The sequence below is a fragment of the Pygocentrus nattereri genome, chromosome 14, assembly GCF_015220715.1.
Source record: "Pygocentrus nattereri isolate fPygNat1 chromosome 14, fPygNat1.pri, whole genome shotgun sequence".
Classification (NCBI taxonomy): domain Eukaryota; kingdom Metazoa; phylum Chordata; class Actinopteri; order Characiformes; family Serrasalmidae; genus Pygocentrus; species Pygocentrus nattereri.
Window position 1 is genome coordinate 21934705 of NC_051224.1, and position 23281 is coordinate 21957985.

Consider the following 23281-nt stretch of genomic DNA (forward strand, 5'->3'; position numbering starts at 1 on the left):
GTTCACAAGCAAGGATGGGGTGAGGTTCACCACCTTGTGAACAACATTGTTGAGAACAATGTTTCTCAACGTGCAATTGCAAGGAATTTAGGGGTTTCATCATCTACAGTCCATAATATCATCAAAAGATTCAGAGAATCTGGAGAAATCTCTGCAAGTAAGTGGCAAGGCAGAAAACCAACACTGAATGCCCGTGACCTTCGATCCCTCAGGTGGCACTGCATTAAAAACCGACATCATTCTGTAACGGATTTTCCCACATGGGCTCAGGAACACTTCAGAAAACCATTGTCAGTGAACACAGTTCGTCGCTCCATCTACAAGTGCAAGTTAAAACTCTGCCATGCAAAGCGAAAGCCAGATATCAACAACACCCAGAAACACAGCCGGCTTCTCTGGGCCTGAGCTCATCTGAGATGGACTGACTGAAAGTGTCCTGTGGTCTGACGAGTCCACATTTCAGATTGTTTTTGGAAATCATGGACGTCGTGTCCTCCGGGCCAAAGAGGAAAAGGACTGTCCGGATTGTTATCAGCACAAAGTTCAAAAGCCAGCGTCTCTGATGGTGTGGGGGTGTGTTAGGACTGCCTGCAGTCCAGACCTGTCTCCTGTTGAAAATGTGTGGCGCATTATGAAGCGTAAAATATGACAAACGGAGACCCCGGACTGTTGAGCAACTGAAGTTGTACATCAAGCAAGAATGGGAAAGAATTCTACCTACAAAGCTTCAAAATTAGTGTCCTCAGTTCCCAAACACTTATTGAGTGCTGTTAAAAGGAAAGGTGATGTAACACAGTGGTAAACATGCCCCTGCCCCAACTTCTTTGGAACATGTTGCAGGCATCAAATTCAAAATGAGTGAATATTTGCAAAAAACAATAAAGTTTATCCGTTTGAACATTAAATATCTTGTCTTTATAGTGTATTCAATTGAATATAGGTTGAAAAGTATTTGCAAATCATCGTATTCTGTTTTTATTTATGTTTTACACAACATCTAACTTCATTGGAATTGGGGTTGTAGAATGTTCTCCCTGCGTTCACGTTGTTCTCGAACATTCTACCTTATTCTTACTTTTCTACCCATTCATGCTGTTCTAAAATGTTTTCCCTCCGTTCATATTTTCTTCAATTTTGTCATGTTCTCCACAAATTCAGATTGTTTTGGATTGTACGTCTCAAATACATACCCATATACAAGAGTGTTTTTCCCCCCATTCTTAAGGTTCTAGAATTTTCTAGAATTCTCCCCATTCACACTGGTTTGTACATGTTTTTTTCTGAGTCATTGTAAGGCCACCTGACAGTATTACAGTGTTTCTCTTGGTTTAAAACACTGGGTCTTCAAATATGCAAGCATGCATGCAATTCTATAAGCAGGACTAAGGAACCAACGTGTTGTATTTATTAAGGCATTCTTTTTATTTAAATTATGCATGTGATTTCTTGTGCACATACGCGTGGGCTGTCCATGTACATGACTTGCATGCATGTACTACTCTCAGCCCTGCCGGAAACGCTAGCAGACGGCACACCCCTGTCTGTCTATTCTGAGCCCATCTTCACACCCAGCAGAGGTAAACAACACAGTGCCCATGCCGAGCGATTCAGTTTGTTATTTCACAAAAGCACATTTCATAACTATGACACGTCCCAATCTGTTTCTCTCTGTCTGAGTTGGCCATAACTCACCACCCATCACCTCTGAGAGGGGGCAGCAGATTTACACCTCTCAGCCGTGCTCAACTGCTCTGATTAATTACTCCTACTACATATAGCCTGAGAGTGATTAATCAGACGGAACCGCATACAGCATGAGTCTGATAACTCACACACTACATGAACTCACCGGCCACTTTATCAGAATCCCCTCTGTTGTAGCTCCAACTTGCTGGTGTACAGTTTGAGGCCAGTGTCACTGCTATGCTGAGAACAGACCACCACCCAAATAATATCTGGAATATAACGGTCATGTGGTCACTGACCAGTGATGAATGAGGTATGGGGGGGGCTGATATATTGTGCAGCAACAGATGGGCTACAGTCTGTAAGTCTACAGATATATAGTGGACCTTTAAAGCTGGTGTTTCTAATAAAGTGGACATAAAAAATGTACATTGTGAGATGAATCATACATACAGTACATATAGATTAACATACAGGGCAACTCGCATCTGGTTAATTCACACTGACCTGTGACCCAGGAGTGACCTTTCCTTTAGCATGTTAGCGTGTCCACATTTAATATTTCATAATCTAGTATCCTCTATGAATTATTCAGTTCCACAGTATCTAGTATGAATAATTCAGTAACTGACATAAATGATTCCATTTCTGCTATGAAACATTCCATAACTACTATGAATTTTCATTGCCTATTATGACATATTCAGAATGTGTATGAATTATTTGGATTTTATTATACTATGAGTTATTCAGTATCTACTATTAACTGTTCAGTTTCCACTATGAAATATTCAGAATCCACTATTTGGTATATACTGTGATTTATTATTCAGGATCCACAATGATTTCAGTTTTATCTACTATGAAATATTCAATTTCTACTATGAATTATTCAGTATTCACTATGAATTATTCAATATCTTCTATGAAATATTCAATTTTTACTATATTTTTTACTATGTTTTTACTATTCAGTGTCTACTATAAACTGTTCAATATCCACTTTATTTAGTATCTACTATAAACTATTCAGTATCTACTATTAATTATTCAGTATGTATTATGAATTATTCAGAATCTATTATGTATTATTCAGTATGGATTATGAATTAATAAGAAACTGCTATGAATGATTTAGTATCTACTATGAATTATTCAGTAATTACTATGATTTATTCATTAACTACTATATATTATTCAGTGTCTACTATGAAATATTAGTATTTACTATGAATTATTTAGAATCTATGAATTATTCAGAATCTACTATAAATTATTCAGTATGTACTATTAATTATTCTGCATGGATTATGAATTAATAACAATCTGCTATGAATTATTTAGTATCCACTATGAATTATTCAGAATCGACAATGAATTATTCAGTCATTATTATGATTTATTCAGTAACTACTATATATTATTCAGTATCTACTATAAAATATTAGTATTTACTATGAATTATTCAGAATCTATTATGAATTATTCAGTTTCTACTATACATTATTCAGTATCTACTATGAATTATTTATTCTCTATTATGAATTATTCCATAATTACTTCAAATTATTCAATAACTACTATGAATGTAAACCCTGTGTGAAGATGTTGGTGAGATCGCAAGAAAAGCGTTTGGCCAAACTTCAGTATAACACTGAATGCCAGTTCGAACTTAAATTGCCATAAGCTTCGTCAGTATTTTGCAAGCCTAGACTCTCAAAATGTGTCGTCTTAATATTAGTAGCAAGCTACACTCAAATTTTGTTTACTGCCATACACAACAAATAAGAGTGGTGTAGCTTTGATCTGGTGCATTGTGAAAATCAAACTAAAGATACTATTTTGAAGCAGGGCAGATCTGTCGGCGCTGTCATATGACATAAACTGAAAGCATCAGGTATGGACACGAGATGCAGCAGCGCTGTGAGATCAGGCTGGAGTTTTAAAAGCCTGTTTATAAATATACAGACGTAAACTGTGCCTGGCCTCCAGGAATAGGTTTTGCACAGTGGTATATTAAGCGAAAAAAATACAGTCCTAAACAAGCCCATTTCACACAAACGAACACCACTGTTCTTTAAGCACAACTAAAAATGGCAGTGAGAAGGGAAAGTGTTTTCCACATAGAGTCTGCAATGGGTTTTAATTATACAGTTAAAATTATACAGTCCACTGTGCTTTACAGGAATATGCTATATATGCTGGACACTTATTTTTTTATCAAACAGTCTGATTGTTGGCCTTTAATCACTCTACAAAGCTTTAGGTGCAAAAGCAGGTAGAGCAATGCGCCCCCTAATGGTCACCTGTGGTACTCCAGCCAGACTGACCCAGCTCCTGCGTGGGCGTCTGCTAGTCTGCCGCTGGTCTGCACACTGCAGTAGTGCTTTGAGCATGAAAGTGAGACGTGCGAGAGGAATTCCTCCTGAGACTCCTCGAGTGCTGATGAAAAACACATCAGCGTCTGCTCACGTATTGCACAAATTCCTGCGAAGCTCCTCAGAAACGGTGTCATGAGCGCAAGCTGCTGAATGGAATTCCCCAAATCACCACGCAATCTCTAAATTCCTCTGTTTAGGGCTGACTTCGCCTCTCATTCCTCAGTGTACACTATACTCACTCGAGGGAGTCACCTATGAAACACATTAACACACCCATTTAGGAGGGCAGTTGTATTTATTTGGGATAAATGGAGCTGACACAAATTCTCCCTCAGCTTCAGTCTCAGGCCCTCAGAGTGCTTCAAGTACAAATTTCAGCAGATAGTACAAAGTCATCTGGCAGATTTCTGAAAGTGTGACTACACAACACAGTCCAGCTTGGTGGTGTAGCATTGTTTGAAGTCACTCAAACATAGCATAGAGTTGTGCACTATTATTTCTTATTACTTTAATGGGACTTTCTCTGGAAATCCTGTCCAAGCTTTCAAGAGTTGCTATGAAAGAACATATTTGTGGGTGGAGCATGAAATCATTAACTGAATAATCAATGCGTATGAACCAAAATCAGGCACTGAGATGTTGGCCAGCGTCCCACCTCACACCGACGTGTCTGCCTGTGTGTGCCATGAAAGACTTCTCTAAGGAAGGCTGAATAATAAACAATAAACAAAATGTTTTTCTGCTCGTTTCTTCTATTTCCAGGATTGGATATCAAAAGCTCTCTGTGTTGTTAATAGAGACTGTCAGTGTGAGAGTGTCTGCAGCACAAAGGAAACACAACTCGCACATCAAAACGTCCCGTCGTACCAGCCGAATCTCATCTCATATCCTATTTAAAACTGGCTGCGCAAGCAGTTTAGAGGCTTTGATTTGATTTCATGTCTTATTATAGGTCTGTAACTATACCTGCATCAAGATTCCACTTTATAAGTTTATAATTTGTTAATTATTTTGTTTTTTTTCTTGTTTTCTGCTCTACAATTACTTGCTTTGCTCTTCATTGTTGTTGAAACTTCTTTTCTTATTCAGTGTTTTTATAACTTCTTAAATTTCTCGTTGTTTTACTCGGCATGTTTACAAGTCTTGTATACTCGTTGCGAGAACGACTGGGGATATCTGTTAGAAATGTTGGCCTTAATTTGGGTGGGAAGGAAGACCGAGGCACAATCCCATTTCAACCTTCGCCCCTACCACTCAGCCCTAATCCCTCTGTTTTGCGCGTTTACGCCTAAAAGTAGGGTGACAATTTTTGTTGAGCTACAGTTTTAGGGTGACGTGTTAGAGCTACACTGGTCCCCAAAGTTTTTCAGAGACTCACTCCAAATGGAGGGTCGCAAGAAATACGAAAAACTGACAAAAACTGCACAAGTGACCAAAGAATCCCACAAATGTGAGAATTTTCTCTGTTAAAAATGACAATAACCACTGTGGTATCTTAGTTTAATGGTGTATCAAATTGTTAGTGTCCTATTCTTCATAACAAGCAACAAATTTCCCATTTCACCTTAAATGGTGCAGCAGTTACATTCTGGGGCATCAGGCATCAGAATTCCATTTAAGGTGGTATGGGAACATTTGAACAAGAAGCTGGCAAATATCTGACTTCCGCTTCATATCACTGAAGAATTAGGGGTGGGTGATAATAAATAATTGCCCCATATGATTCCCTAAATGTAACTAAAACCCAGCAGTGAGGAGCTGAACTTTACCCACCTCTGCTGTCACTGCAGACTGGCAGGTTCGCCTACAGAGCAGCGCTAGTAGCTGTTAATGAAGTAATGCACTTTTATTTGAGGGTCCCATTTCAGAGGAAAGATTTCAACTACCACCCCTCATAACTCAGTTCCAAGGAGCAAGATAACACTCAAAAACGAGTGGTAGTGGTAAAAAGTAAGAAATGGGATTGGGCCTCATTAGGGTGGGAACACACCAGTTTACATGCAGCCTGGTAATCTGTGAACAGAATAACAAACAGAATAGAAAATATTTATATATTTATTCACATATATATTTATATACGCCTTAATTAGAATTTAGCAAACCGACTGAGGCTAATCCGAATTAAACTTCTATCTGATTCAGTGATATTCCTGATGGTGCTTTTATGGATCCCAAACTGGTGGGAGAAAACATGGTGCTCAGCACAGAAGCCTAGCTTGTACAAGCCAACAGCAACAAACACACTGGTAACACACTGGATCACACATTCATTGCTCACTCTGCCTGAAGTCACATGCTTATTGTTGTTTACACTAAGTGCATTGGAGGCATCAGTTTAGATGTAGCATGCATGTGAAATTTTCATATGGTTGCTGAGTAGGGGTGGGAATCTCTGGGCACCTTACGATTCAATTTGATTATGATTCAGAGGCAGCGAAGCGATTAGAAAACGATTATCAATGCATCTTTTCTTCTATACAGGATTTCTTTTTACTCGCTGTGTGAGAACTTGGTACTTTCAAAGTAAAGTATTTGTAATAGTCCACAATGAATTTACTTCCACTATCTTATTAATAAAACATATGGAAGTGATGTGGTAAGTGAACTGGAAGATTTTCGTTCACAGCTCTTGTTTGGAGCACAAGAGACACAGGCTGCCACTCATCTGTGTTAAAATGCGCTGTTACGGTGACATAAGATCCTGTGGCAATGCGTCCACGCAGCACGTTACAGCCATTCTGCCCATTTTCTTAGTGATTAGTAGTGATTTTATAACTTCGGTTTTGGTCTCATTGTAGAGAGTGGGGTGGGTCGCTGTGTCAGTAAAATATCTTAGAGACGAGGCGTGTGCAACATAGCACGCAAGCCCTGGTTCTCAAATACTGAGAATTGGTGTGCAGACTGTAGGTCACATAGCAACACAGTAGCTACAAAAAGGCAAAGAGAGTGATTTAAGACAAACATTTGGAGATGAATGGACTTATTCAGATTTATAAGCACTGCAGTTGTTTCCTGGTACGTAAAATCTGTAATGAGAGACTGTCAAACACTAAAAAGTTGCAAAGATGAAGTTGCTTCTCTTTTGAATTTTCCTGTTCCACCTTAAGTGGCGCCATATTTACATTTGGTGCTTCAGAATTTAAGGTGGAATGGGAAAATTCAAACAAGAAGCTGGAGAACAAGGAGCTGTCTTCAGCCTCGTAAAACAGACAAACGTTGAGAGACATTTTACAGGAAGCTATTCAGTTTTTGAGGAAAAGTGTCCTGTCGGAAAGGGGAAGAAAGCGGCTATAGCTGAGCTGAAGCTTAAAGCAGATCAAAATAACTCAGCATTTTTCATTTATATTTTTTATCTATACTAGAACGTAAACACATAATGAGACATATTGGACATTAAATGTTGATTTTTGTTGAAAGGACAAAATGGCTCTTCTTAACATTTGGGTTGTGACTCCTGACCTAAACTAGCTTTTAATGCAGAGGGAGCCGGTCGGATTTCTCACTCATCCAGTAATGGTTTTGTCATGTGCACATCACAGACTGTCCAGGGGCTGCACCTTCGCACTGCTAAGTTCCGCCTTTTGTGTTACACCAAAATTCTGTTGAAAAATGTAAATGTAGAAAATCGTTTTTTGACATTTGTGAATCAATTCAGAATCGTCCACGTCCGCACTGCAGTGCATCTAAGAATCAATTTTTCTATAAACAGTTCAGTCGTAATCCACAAGCGTGATGAACTCATTCAGACTGAATCTTTGCTAAATCTTTGCGTGTAAACACAGATGCTCAGGGTAAAATTTCTAAACTAGTCCAACACCTTGTGAAGGAGGAGCTCAATAGGGGGCATTCAACAACACTGTCAGATGGACGAGAAGCACCTTGCTAGAACATACATGCAATGTAAGATAACATGGCTGAAATGTCTCCTAAAAAAACTTCAAATTAAGCATGTAGATGGTGTTCTTGTGTGTTGTGTGGCAAGGAAAAACAGTTCCATCAACCCGAAAAGTGCATTTAACTTGCTAGCTTGTTTTGCTTGTGCTATGGGTTGTATATTAAGGGCGTTTTCAGGCCTGAAAGTTGGGATCAAGGTCCGAACCAAGGCTCATGTTTGTGTTACATTACATATATTTGATTTGGTTAGTTTTGGTTTCACACTGCAGTTTTATCAAGTGCGCTAAATAACTCTGCATGACACACCTGCGTCCTTTCACCATCACCTAAATGACCTGTGTCTGTACTTAACACTGATTGGTTTGCATAGGAGCATCTGATGTTGGCCTGTTGTCAATTCAGCGGGTGGCCTTTACCATTTGAACAGAGAAAAATTAATATCCTCTCTCATCCTCTCAGAAAATAAGGTACACGTTTTGGCATTTTTCAGCCGTTTTGCAAGTTGACATTTGACTTTTTCATCACACTAATTTATAATTAAATATTCCTCCTGTCCCTGTGAGCTACAGGGGCTCATTTTTATATCTCTTCTGTTTTTTTTTCTTCTTGTGTTGTTTAAAAGGTGATGACAGCCTGTCTCAACGTCCTATAATTCATACAAGTCCAAACCATCCAAAAACGTGTTTTCAAACTGTAAACAAAACAAACCATGCTTCATTTTGAGCAGGACTGAAACCGCCTCTTTTGGTCGGACCAAATTTTGGGCGTTTGCTCTGGAAACTCTCTCTCTTGTGGTCTGAAGCACCTCTCACATCTGCTATTTTGGTTCGGATCAAACCAAAAAGTCAGAAAGTCCAGACCAAACGAGGTACATGAAAGAGCACACATGACAGCAGGGGTGTTGATTTAACCACTAAAAGGGCCATAATTAAAAAACCTCAACAAATCTGTGGGCCAGCTGTGTTTTTATTTTATTTTTACTTATCGTTTGGCCATGACCCCAACTGGAAATTGTTTGTTCAAAATATGCCAAAACTACAAAGGCAAAAAATAGTCACTAAATACTTAAACAATTAAAAAAAAAGTTTTGACTACATTGGCTGCAGATCAACCTCTTTAAATGTCCCCAAAGTATAGCAGCTTTTTAAAAATGCCCATTCGCTTGAACTGGACACGTAGCATTTTTTGTTTGTGTGTTTTTGTGGTTGATGTTGAGGAGGGGTGGGAGTACACATGATGTTAGCAGTGCATGCTGGGAACTGCAGTGCAGTGAAATGGGCTAACATTGTGATACTTTTTTAATCCCACAAACGTGGAAATTCCACCTCCGCATTTAACCCATCCGTGAAGTGAAACACCACATACACACTAGTGAATAAACACACACTAGGGGGCAGTGAGCACACTTGCCCAGAGCGGTGGGCAGCCCTATCCCGGGGAGCAATTAGAGGTTAGGTGTCTTGCTCAAAGACACCTCAGTCATGGACTGGGCTGGGGATCGAACCGGCAAGCTTCCGGTCACAGGGCCAGTTCCCTAACCTCCAGCCCACGACTGCCCAATAGAAAATTAAAATAATTTTGCGGGTTGAATAGGATTGTCCTATGGGCCTGACTTGGCCTGCAGGCCCTGTGTTTAAAACATAAGCACTAGAGGAACTTTGGGGGTGAGAGTAGCAGGTTTTGCTGCATTTCAGCACCACAAGTCTAAAAAGGTCCCATGGGACTGTGTGTTTTCTTTGTAAAACACTTTAAGCTGCAATTTAATGTATGAGGTTTTTTTTATATATGCAATATTTACTACTGCTATTATTACAAGTTCATTATTGTATCTGATTACCTAAAACTCAGAGTGACCAGTATCTAACAATATACAGTCTACAAACAGAGCAGTTAGAGGTTTTAATTATTGGGGTTAATTACAGCAGTGGGATGAGTAGGAAACTCTTTCTGAGGCGAATCTGTTTCCTCTATACCTTCTCCTGCCACTCTCTGGGCTTTTGCTGTGTCTGCTATCTTCTCCCTCGTCCTTCAGAAATAAAAGCTTTATCTGTTTCTCCCACAGCCACTAAAGCGTAATTAGCGTAATTGTTTTAATTAAAAGGCCTCTGAGCATTTTCAGACAGTCTGCCATAGCAGATTGAGTCCACACACCTAAAGTAGGAGCGTCACTGACAATTAGCCAAACGATCCAAAACTGTTCAGGCTTGTAGAGTCGGAAACTGATTTAGTCCATTTACACGGCTTAAACGTTCTACACTGACGTTCTGGCAGCTAATAGAAAATTTTACAAAGCACCATTCAGGCCTTGTAAGAGACTAAAAAAACACATCCCATGCAGTCCAAGGAGGTTACCTTACCAAATGTATTAACATATATTAGCATTGGTATTGCAATTTGCATTTCATATTGATTGATTTTCATATAGTGCAAAAATGGTGTCTTGTCAAGTAAAACTTAAATGTAGTCAATAAATCTCATATTTCTCCTGTTGAGATTATTGAAAACTTAATTTAAGATAATTGCAACCAAAAATTGAAACCAGCAAAAATATCTGCCAGTATAGTGAGATCATTTTACTTAATAAACTAACCTAAAATATGTAAATAATGTCTAGAAATGAGCTAAAAAATCTTATAATCAGTGCACAACCATCTCAAAATGGGAAATATTAGATATATCAACTAGATATAAGATCATTTCACTTGATAAGATACCATTTTTTGCAGTGCATCATTAAAGTGAAAACTGGAGATGAAAAAGCTCCCAGTGAATTAATAATAGCGTTCACTCAGATAAACGTACTTTTTAAAAACATGTTGTTTTTTTTTTAAATAATCTTTTTATTGGGTTTATAACAAGACTAATCACACACATCAACAGCGAAAAGACAAAAGGACAAAACAAGACCGTTGTTAAAAAAAGGGGAAAAAAAACAAAATTACTAAAATCTAAATAAATAAATGTGCAAAAAAACTAAACAAACAAACAAAAAATCAAATACCAGTGTAAGTCATTCAAAGCAACTCGAAAAGGATGTTAAACTTATAAGAAACAGTGATGCATAAATATGTACCATATATTTAGTAATTACTGAAAAAACCCTGAAATATTATTTTAAGAGAGGTCCAATGAAGACAACTTGTCTAGGTAATCAAAAAAAGGGTTCCAAGTGTTATAAAACCTTTGGATGGAACCCGACTTAACGCTTCTAATCTTCCCCATTTTCATTATATTACACATTTCTGAGATCCACATAGAGTGAGAAGGGGGGGGGGATAAGAGATTTCCACTTCAAAAGTATAAGTTTCCTAGTGTAATGCAGTGCGATGAGGCGGACGCATGTGCGGAGGTGGTCAAAACGGTCCAGGGTCAAAGAGCCAATACAGACAGATTGTGGGTCAGACATGATATAAACCAGAAACAACCAACAACACAGATTCAAACAAAGCAACCAAACACTAAGGGCAAACACAGGGCTTAAATAACAAAGGGTAACAGGGACAGGTGAAAACAACGATGGGCGGAGACTTGAAACAAGGGGGCTGGACTAGAAAAAACAAAACAAAAACACACATGGGCTAAACCAAAACACTAACGCATGGACAGGACTGGGAGGGGCGAATCGTGACACCTAGCAAGGAGAGCGGCCATAGAAACAAAATCTACCTCCACAGATCTCGAAGCGCGGTGGTTCGGGAACACACTAAACAATGCGATGAAGACATTTGGTTCAAGAGTCCGACCCAGTATATCAGATAAAGATGGAAAAATCTCAGACCAGAATGAGTGTAGCGAGGGACAGGACCAAAAAGAATGCAAATGGTTTGCTACTGCTTGGCAACATTTATCACAGGTCGGATCAATATTGTTATATATATGAGTCTGAGTTTAGTAAAATAGAAGCGGTGAGCAATCTTACATTGAATTAGCCCATGTTTAGTTTTAAAAACATGTTTAGAGAAGCAATCGGTAATGCATTAACCAGTCCTATCACACTGGACTCAACACAGTACAGGAGATGACCTTTAACATCTTTACCCATATACCTGCCTAATGATGTGATATAGGAATGTAGGACGATTCCAAGGGCTGCAATAAATTAGAGACCCACAAAAATTGTTTGCGTTACCACCTCTATTCACTTCACTCATTTTCAATCATGTAAGTACATTTTGAGAGCTTGGATAGTTGTTCTGCCAATAGCATAACAACTCTGCCCTTAAAGTCACAGACACCCGCCTCATGGCAAGCTGGAAGCCAACGATGTGGCAGAAATCTTGTGGTGGCCAATCACACTTTAGAGGAGGCACTGGCCACCTCAGCCTCAGCTGTTATATTTATATGTTAAACCATAAGTAACTCCATTCTGTTGCTAAGGTATCTAACACTCAGTTAGATAGTTTTCATACACTCTTAGAATTAAAGGTAGTAAACTGTCACTGAGCAAGTTCCCCTCTTGTCACTGGGATGTTTTCATCAAGGGTACATCTCAGTACCTTTAGTCAGGGAATTTAACTGAACCATAATCCGCTGAAATGATATTGTCTAAGCTGTACTGACTCCACACGTCCCGCCTCGTCTCCAGCCTTTTTATTTTACTGTTTTAAAACATTTGGCTATGAAAATGTACAAATACAAACTTTTCACCTGGAAAAACTTATTTAAGGTTCATAATCAGACCTTAAAACCACTGCTGTACCTTTGAGGGAACATTTACATTGTAAATGTGATCAATACTGAGGGAGCTAAATCAACATTTCTTTGCAGCAGGACTTTCATGCAAATGGTTTTTAGTTGGTTTGACAGCCTGAAAGGTTACGATGTTTAGCCAACTGGCTTCCAAAATGTACTCAGACATTTGCACCCATCAGTCTAGCTGACAGTGAGTGTGCTTACATATACTCAATAATTCGATCATAATCGGACTCCTGCAGTTATCTGATTATTCAAATGGCCATGTACACAGCATACTCCAATCTAGAAATCCGATTAAGAAATCTGATAAATAGGCTGGATTTTAGCTCAGTAATCGGATTTCTCAGTGCACGTGAACTCTTACTCTGATTTCTTTCCGATTTCTCAGTCTGCACATGTGTGGAACAGATGGCGGTACAGGAAATAAGTAAGCAGGCAAATGGCAGCAAAACACTTTTGGAGGCTGAAACCAAAGACATTCTCAAAGAAATGAAGGATCTAAATATTCTTCATCTTCTAGATGATGTATGTTTATATTTTAGCTAAAGTGGCGAAATGTTTTTAAAAAAAGCTGCAGCATGAAGTTTGAGTTCTACGTTACGTTTACATCATGTCTTCTGTGAGTTTATTGGCCGGTGGCAAAGCAGAAATTTTATAACTGTCTGAGTCACGTAGACCCACAGTTTCCCCATTATCTGATTACACAAGCTCATATAAAAGCATTGATCAGATTACTGACAAAATCAGATTTTCTGCAGTTATCGGATTATTAAGTGCATGTAAACACACTGTCTGCAGATTAATATTGATAATCTGGTCCACCGATTCAGTAGTTGAACTAGAGATCTTAGGTAGGAAGGATGTGGATTACAATACTTTCTGTTTACAAATCTGACTGAAAGGCACTGAACACTTGGCAGCGAAGTGTTGAACAGAGGTGATAAACTGTTTTCAGCAGCAGGAACAGGAGGAGCTGCTCTAAATGCACAGTTAAAAAGGGGAGGAAGTGTTCTTGATATAAGAAGGGTGATATCTTGGTGGCAAAACTGGACTGTCTTCTAAAATCAGACACCTGGTGACCCTTGGTGGCATCATAGTTTGGAACAGTTCATCTTTTCCCCTTAAAATCTCATTCTTATTACATATTAAGGCACATTATTCAGTAACTACAGGGACAACACTGCAAACTGGTTGAGCTATTAGGTTGCAGAAGTGTGTAGCTTGGACCTACTGGTGGTTCTTGGCCATTTAGGGGGTTAGGGAAAAAATTCATATCAGTGCTGAAAACTCCATTAAATATAACATGAATTGAAAGATATTGCTCTCATGTTGTTGACACCCATTGAAAATAGAGCTCCTCCACTTCCACAATCCCAAAGGCTGGGCCCTTATTTAAAGTATATATAGAAGAGCTATACGAAAGACAGAGAAAGAGAGAATTTGGAAAGGGAGATAGAGGAAAGGTAGGAGAGAGAGAGAGAGAGAGAGAGAGAGGTAGAGAGATTTAAAGCAGGCTTAGCTGAGCTATATACCGTTTGTTTCTTCCTTCTTTGTCTCTCATTTGGTTTCTATACTGTAATTACACACCTCACAATCCTCCCTGTCTTCTCTCTCTCTCTCGCTTCTCCCCTCTCTCTCTGAATTCATGTATAATTACTTACATAATTATAGTTCTCTCCATCCCACTGTTACAGGACTTTCTGTCTTTGTCTTACCAAAGCTCTTTCTCTCTCTCTCTCTCTCCCTCTCTCTGTTCCTTGCCATCATTTATTGAAGGGGCGCCAATAGTTCCCCTTCGTGTGGATCTCATGTGCCTGAATGCCAGTGGAGGAGTCTGGATTGTATGTGCTCACTCATTTAAGAGCATTTGGGCCTTTGTTGTGTGTTTCTTTGCATCTTTATATGTTGGTCGGGGAACGTGTGATGGCTTTTTTTCTGCCCCATGTAATTTTTATGGAGAGAATTTGCAAAGCAAGTCCCAGCAGGTGCAATTAGAATGACTGCCTAGCAACGGAATGTCACTTCAGCAAGAGGAGATAAAAGGAGTCTGAGATGCTCAAACTAGGGAGCAACCAAAGGTGCATGATGAGGTTTGGTGGTCACAAATGCTTCTGCCTAAAGGTCATATCACGTATGGCTACTTTAACCCTTTAAGCCCAAGGTGAGGAGTCTGTAACACACAGCTCTGTTACTGTCCGTTTGGACCTTGACAGCAGAATCAGATTTGCAGGTAAACATAAAATAATCCTCCGTTACGGTAAAATCAAGCTCTGCTGATCGTTCAACACAGTTTAACAATAAATGATCTTAAACACTGGAGTTAATGTAGAGCTGCTCATTCAACTTTTAACCCTGAAGATTGGCGTGCAGACAGCTGGTCACCATAGCAACATAGACAACAATCATACCTAGCTAGAAGCTAACGAAACCGCAAAGAAAAAAGATTTAAGGCAAACCATTAATTTGGAAACAAATGAACTTATTTGTATTTATAATCACTCCAGCTGGTTTTCTGATACATTTCATCTGCAACGAGAAACACTAAAAAGTCAAACACTAAAAAGTCACAAGGCTCAAGTCAGCTTCTCATTCGCCAGCTTCTTAGACGAATTTCCCGTTCCACCTTAAATGGTGCAGCAGATGCATTCTGGCACCTCAGGCACCATTTAAGGTGGAACGAAAAAATTTTAACAAGAACATGGCAAATGAGAAGCTCACAAAAATTCAAATGTTGACAGACAACATCAAGAAACTGTTCTACCTGGAGATTTTCCTGCTAAAATTTAAAGCAGAGAAAAGTGAGTCTGCTTTTTCATAATTTTAGCCTATACTAGGACATTACCACCTACTGAGATATATTTACAGCCAAGATGGTAAAACGTTACTTCAATAACATTGACATAAAATGTTGTGGCTCCCAAGGTGGTTTGATTTTTGTTGAAAGGACAAAATGGCTCTTCTTAACATTCGAGTTGCCAACGCCTGCCCTAAGCTTAACAATCACATATTGATCTTAAAAGGCCCATCAAGGAAAACTTTGCTGAAACAAGAGTTTGATCTTGTATTTAAACATTGCTAGTTTTAAAATGTAACGTTCGCCGTCCCATCCCTACAGTCCATGTATGGAAGTTGCAGCCCAATTTGAAGTTTTTGTGTGTTTTTTGTTTCACTCCACCCATTTGTGCTAAAGTTATAAGGAGTCTTGCAGCCTGGACTGCATTCTGAATAATGCACAGTACAAGACAGCCAGTCAGAACACAGCTCATTTACATATATCAGTTGGACAGGTGCAGTAACAGATAGCCTGTTTAGATCTAGTGGATATAGAGCAGTTGGAAAGTAGTCATATAAAAATACAGTACAACTGTTTTTCGTACATATAACCACACAAATGTAAGTGGTTTCTCGGGGTGGTAAAATGAAAATATGCGTAATATTTTTCTTATCATATTTCAGGGTTTAGTATTCAGTAACTACTGTAAATGACTCAGAATCTACTATACATTCAATTCAGTTACCACAATGATTTTTCAGTAACTACAATTAATTATTCAGTAACTACTAACAAATTAATGTGTAAGTTCTGTAGTAATTAGAGTGTGGAACTGAGATGTGAACCCACATATAGACCCTTACACTGCGTTTACATTGTGACCAGTAGACAACAGCATACTGTATATTCCACTGTTTTCAAAGAAGTGATGGGAAATTCTGCCACCACCAGCAGCATCAGCAGCACAATGTTTCCTCAAAAGTTAGATTTTCCCAAGTTTTGGTGAAATAAACTAGATGTTTTTTGAAAAGAAAGATGTCAAATCTCTTCTTGTTGAAGTCCAGGAGCACCTAGTATTACACAACAAAACACTACATGTAGAGAGCATGATTCATACTTTTTAGATAAATAGAAAAATAAAGTCACCACTACTAAACTCTCCTCTGATGGTCATCCATTTCTACCTGTAACACTGGAACCATGGCAACATTTTCATGGCTGCATTCCAGTGAAAGTCAGGAATAAGTCATCTTTTTTCAATAGCAACCAATGTAAACACAGCATTAGTGTTTATGGGTCAGGTGGTGCGACAGAAGGATACTCCAGAGGGATCAAAGGCCATTTGAAAAAGCCAAAGTGCACACTTAACCCCTTTACAGAGTTTCCTTTCCTTGCTGTGTCCTCATCCTAAGGCTTATCATCCAGTAATATCACGGAAACCAATAAAACCTGTTATCATTAAAGGGGAAGTCCACCACTTTTTCTAACTGTCTGCATAATTCAGTGGTTGAAATGTAAACAATGTCATTTATTTACAGTGTCAGTGTGATAGGAACCAGGGGTCCTGATGTATACTACAAAATACAGACATTTAATATCCAAAATCACCAATATACACATATCTTCTGACGTCTTTATAAGTAATGTTGATGCTGGTAAAATAGTAGTAAAAAATAAAGCTGTCTTTGGGGAATATTTTGCCTCAGAACACCTTTAATGTATCCTTCCACCATCAACAGATTAGAATAAACGGATTAAAATATGTTTTAGGCTAAAACTTTTCAAAACTGCTGTAAAACGGTATAAAACCTATCACTATTCTGTCTCTAGATTTAAGCATTTTGCACCAAACTACTCTGTGTGACTTTGCTTACATCTTAGCCATTTAATTAGCGGAATTTTTGGAAAGTTGGTGGAGTTCCCCTTTAGGTTACAGGAGTGAGAAATGGGAGTCTGGGCACATTGATTGCTTTATAAATGCTGAATAGGTAAATATGTAACCTGAATGTCAAGTGTAACCCTTGCCTACTGGTTATTATATGTATATATATATATATATATATATATATAGATAGATAGATAGATAGATAGATAGATAGATAGATAGATAGATAGATAGATAGATAGATAGATAGATAGGTGAACAGAGAGAGAGAAAAACACACCATGTTCAGCTCTTCAGCCTATTATGAGCGATTATGGAGTTCCAGACAAATGACAAACCATCCTGAATGATCAGTTCATGAGGTTAAAGTGGGTGTGCTGGAGCAGGAAGGCTCTATAATGTGGAGCACAATTGGGACATGTTGCCCTAGAGCCATACACATGCCTCCTACTAAGCTTTTCATGTTCTGAAGCCTGGCTTGGGTCCTGGAGGACTTCAGTCCAGCACAGTTTGGTGATTTCGCCTCTCAAATACACCAGTTTCAACATATTTTACTGGGCTTACTGGGCGTGTTTGAAAAGGAAAATCACAAAACTAGGCTGCCACTGTTTTCATGCACAAGAGAGGTCTTGCTCACGCAACTTGGCTATGTTTATATGGTTTGTGTCACATTCAGGTTGTGAAATGGTTGTGGCCGTTTATTAGCTTGTAATTACCTGGCATCTGTTGTTTTGGCCTCTTTTATGGGTGCTGCTGAACACAAACGTTGAGAGAGAAGTGGTTTAATTGTAATTTTGTAAAATGATTATCATTAACCGTTTGTACAGTGTTATTACAGTTATTCGCTGTTGTACTGTTTGCTTCTTTCCTCAGCCATAATAAAAAACAGTGTCAACGTTGCTGCTCAGCCAGTTTGCCCTGCATAGAAATCTTTGTGTCCTTCTTCATCAGAGTTTGAAGGGTGTTCATGTGGTGTCTCCTGATGGGAAACTTGCTTTTCCAATGAAACCAAAATCACTAAAATCAGCACAGGAGAGGACTTGGGCTAACTTCAGGCAGGAACGTAGTGTGCTTTATCTTTACCTTAAGGAAGAATTTCATTGCTTTTTAAAAATGTCTATGCAATTCAGTCATTTGGGTGTAAATAGAGTAATTCAGACTGTTTTAGTGTGAAATGGTGGTCAAGATGTCTACAACACAAATATGGCCATTTTATTTGCCATTCAAAATCACCAGTTAACCTACGCTTGCTTTTTATAGGTAACACTAAGGAAGGTAAAATGATGGTAAATCAGAAAAAAGGGGATTTTGCCTTACAACATTTACCTCTCCTCCATAAATGGATTTTAAAATCTTCAGATGTCTGGTTCCTATCACCACCACACTAAACAATTCTGACCTGGTAAGTGTCTCTAGAACAAAGCATTTCACACCAAAGCACACGGAAAGTCTATTTACATCTTAGGAAGTGAATTGCGGTGAAATACTGAAAAATCAAGGACAAGGTGCTTGTTAATTAGTTCATGAGTAGAACCAGGTATGCTAGAAAGGAGAAGAAACCAAAAATGTGCAGAACAAGGGTTTCCTAAGACGGCAGTTGGAGACTTCCATCAAAGACCTTTTCATCCTAGTATTTCAGCAAACACTGAATAACACATACAAATCTGCAAACGCAAACACTTCTCCTCAAACCCATAAACTGTTCACTCAGGGTCATTTATAGTTCAGAAGTCTTCATAAACTCTGAATTACAGCCTTGTTTGAGCAAAGGCCTGTGCTTCTTAAGTCCTGTTAGGAGCTCTCGCCCTCTGGTGGTCACTTTGTGTCGAAGATTAAAATCCTACAGGCTATAGTAACTGGGTTAGTCTCAAATATTAATCTGTGCTCTTCACAACATTTCACATCATGTAATTTTTTCATGACGGGTAGCCTAAATGTAGTTTAATTTAGGGCACATAAAAAAATGTTGGTTTATTTTGAGAGAAAAAGTCTGCAGGTCATTTTTTGATCCTCTGAGACATTAAATAGTTTTTTTTTCTTTCTCTCAGTTCAAGCTATTACAATAGGTAAAACAAAATTATTATTATTATCATTATTTTTGTTGTTTGGTTTATTCAGGGATGTGTTGTTGTACCAGTTAATGAAAGAGTAATATGAAGGTAAGCACCGTTTTAGGACTCTTGTGAAGCTACTGTCCATGCTCTGTCCTGTCCAGGTCACAGAGCTGCAGTCATGATGGAGTTAGACCCCTAGGCGTCCCTCCTACCCCAGCCACCCCCGCCCACCTCCTCCCGGTGGGGTTGGTGCTCTGTTTGTTTTCTGCTGTGTAAATTAGTACTAATTCATTTGCTCAGTAATGACGTGGGAGAAGCTAATTAGGGCTGTTTGGGGGGGGGGGTTAATTAGGCTCTAGTGGGTTATGCTAATGAGACCCTGATTCTCCCTTTACACCTCTCTCTGTCTACCCCTCTCCTTATCTCCCTCTTTTCTCTTACTTCTTTCCTCTTCTCTGTCTCTCCCCCTTCCGTTTTACACACCTTGCCTGTGAATGTCCACATCAGATAATTTGTCACTTTTATTTCATTATTATCTATTTATTTAAACTATGCCCTACATTTAAGCGAAATGTTTTCCCTCACAACGTTCAGCTTCAATGTGGCCACTGCCACCTCCATGCGTGTCGGCCCCACATCCAGCACCTCCATGCTGGAACATGTAGAAGCTCTACGTTCATGAATTCATAATGTCCACAAAGCTGCCGAACACTCCAAGCAACACATAAGGCACCAACAATGTTGCAGACATGAATTATTATTGTTATTATTACTATTTCATGAGTGTTCTCTGACATGCAAAGACCTGGCAGATTCATAAACAAGGCACATAAATTAAATATATGACCAAACTGCACTAATTTCCATTTTAATGCAATATTCCATTAGTCTATATCCTGAATCAAAACACTGGCTCATACATTAATCATAGTTTGAATAAAGACAGAGATTAAGACTTTATTCTAAACTACAAATCTCAATATTTATTCCCCTTTGTTATTCCATCCGATTCCATTTCTCGCTTCTTCTGGTGCCGTTTGATGTCATAATGTTCATTTCTTCGCTTCCTCTTTTTCTTTTTCTTTTATGACTGTAAAAAAGAAAAAGGGGGTTTGAGAGCAAATTTAGGAAAAAGGGAACAAAAAAGCAGGGGCAAGAAGAAAAGAGACAAATCTAAAGGTTCTGAAATGTGGTGGGTGGCCTTCTGAATCAAAACCGCTCACTTCTGATATCTTTGAGTGAGGGATGATGGCGTTAGGGCCACACAACACATTGTTCGTCAACTGTTATTGTGGCATTGGGCTTCTCAAAATTGCTAATACAATAGCTTTGGTTTTGTGATTGAGGTCTCCATCCAGTCTATAGATCCAGATGGATTTCTGTGGGTGTCTGAACGTATTACATCCAACAAATGTAATAATTCTTTGAACAGAATAATACAGGTCAATGTTTACCTTGTGTGACCAAGCAGATGTGCTGATTACTGATAATGAGGTATATCGCGATAGTCAAAATAAATGATATGGCTCTTGTGCACATTTTGAAACACCGTCACTGCATTTTCGTCAAACACTAGAGATTTTTTAGAGATGCTGAGCAGCCCTGGTTTCAGAACAGCCCACTACACTTACATGGTTGTAATGTTGTACGCAGGATCTAGCACACCCATGTTTTTTCCAAAAACCAAACCACAAAGACGTTATTGCTACTACAAAATGACAAAATTCTGAGCACGACATTTCCAACAATATCGTGACAATACTATAAACTGTAATAAAGGGTTAGGTCATTTTTTTGGTCTTAAATGTTTAAATATTCACGCCTACCACATCAATGGTCTCCGTATCAATGGGTTCAAGTCATTTTGACTATCACATGACTTATAATAAAATGCAGGATTTTCTTTTTCTTTCTGTAAAGCTGCTTTGTGACAACACCTATTGTAAAAAGCGCTGTATAAATAAATTTTCCTTGCTTGCTTGATTTTTTATTTTTATCCAATTTTCTCCTCAATTTAGTCATTTCCAATTCCACCTACTACTTAGGACTCCTCCAATCACACGATACCACCAATGCTAGGAGGGTGAAGGCCAACATTAGGGGGCAGTCGTGGGCTGGAGGTTAGGGAACTGGCCCTGTGACCAGAAGGTTGCCGTTTCAATCCCCAGTGCTGACAATCCATGACTGAGGTGTCCTTGAGCAAGACACCTAACCCCCAATTGCTCCCCGGGTGCCGTGGATAGGGCTGCCCACTGCTCTGGACAAGTGTGCTCACTGCCCCCTAGTGTGTGTGTGTGTATTCACTAGTGTGTATGTGGTGTTTCACTTCACGGATGGCTTAAATGCGGAGGTGGAATTTCCCCGGTTGTGGGATTAAAAAAGGCTTAACAGGCTTCCTCCGAGACTTGTGAAACACCACCGCCTCTTTTCGAAACTGCCACTCATGCAACATCATTGGACAGCCGTACACGCTCAGAGGAAAGCGGCAACCGCCAGGTCTGTTACGCCAGCTGACAGATGCAGACGCTGACTATCATCACGTTGAGTGATGGGGGAGAAGGGGGGCCGTCCTACCCATCCAGAGAGAGCGAGGCCAATTGTGCTCTCTTGGACACCCGGCTACAGATGTGCTGTAGCATCGCCAGGGATCGAACTCGCGATCTCCTGATGACAGGCCCAATGCTTAGATGGATGCACCACTCAGGAAGCCATAAAATCTAATTTTCCACTTGCAAACAAATTTGCTATAATATATTGAAACTTTAGAATTTGCATTTCTCTGCTTGTTTGAATGAGCTATGAGAAATAATTAACCAAGTTCCAATGCATTTTTCACTTTTGATCATTGGTAATGAATGCAACTTAAAGAGTAACTCCTCTCTAAGACCTTTTAATTTCCATTAACAGCTGAAAAGCACTGCTCTGTAATAATAAAACATACCAGCCTTGCATAAAACATGAACAATTGCTAATGTTTCCGGCTGTGTGAACCCTTCTCAAACTTTTTCCTGCTTTATGTAGTTCCAGTGAGGGTTCAGTTTATACAGGGAAACTAAATTTGAGAGGGAACTGAATCGGATGCAATACTGGTTAGTGCCATGAACAGCTTCTAGCACAAAAGGATTTAGGGCCACTGCAGCAAACACTAGCTGACCGGTGATGCTGTCTCTGACCTTGACATCAAACTGAATGAAACTTAGACAGGATTAGAGAAAATCCACTTTATTAATTTGGGATTCGGAGTATCTAAGAAATCAGGATTCTGGTTATATCGAATATGGACCTGCTGAACAGACACACAGAAGCTGTCGCAGTTTTATGGAATGTTCTACCATTTGGCACCTCTCCCACTCGCAGTTCATAATTTTTGGGCACTACATTAACTCTTCAGCGGCTTGAGTCAGCGGCTCATACTATTAAGTGCTCAAGACGCACTGCCTGATCAGAAACACCTTCCTCTGTCGAAGATGAGGACGGTAGTGGACAGAAATCATCAATCTTGTAAGACTCTCAGTTGCAAACATACCATTTGATTCTGTCACTCTTCATATTTTCTGGTAGCTAACGTACACTAGCTGTAAAAACACAGCAGCCAAGCCCACCCGGTTTCCCTCGCAGCCCCACCTCCAAACCCAAACATGCAGGGCCCCTCTTATTTTTGAGCATTTTTCAATGGTGCCAGGGATGGAGTTACTCTTTAATATACTTCAAGGCACACTGCAATCTCAGTATATAACAGTGTAATAATAATATACAGCGCCCTCCACAATTATTGGCACCCCTCGTTAAGATGTGTTCTTAGGCTTCTAGTACTTTTTTTAAATAATGTAGGACAACAGTGCGAAAAAAGAGAAAAATCCAACCTTTAATTCAAACGCATTTATTTAGTGGGAAAAAAATCCCACATTAAGAA

General features: G+C 39.1%; 1 protein-coding gene across 2 annotated transcripts in view; it reads right to left on the reverse strand.

Moving 5' to 3' along the window:
• Nucleotides 1–20109: 20109 nt before the first annotated feature.
• Nucleotides 20110–23281, reverse strand: part of mybpc2a (myosin binding protein Ca) — a 57242-nt gene continuing 54070 nt past the window's right edge. For both annotated transcript variants that reach the window (XM_017710369.2, XM_017710368.2), the window contains one exon: nucleotides 20110–20458. In XM_017710369.2, coding sequence (XP_017565858.1) covers nucleotides 20421–20458 — 38 coding nt within the window. In that variant the 3' untranslated portion in view covers nucleotides 20110–20420. The remainder of the gene's footprint in view (nucleotides 20459–23281) is intronic.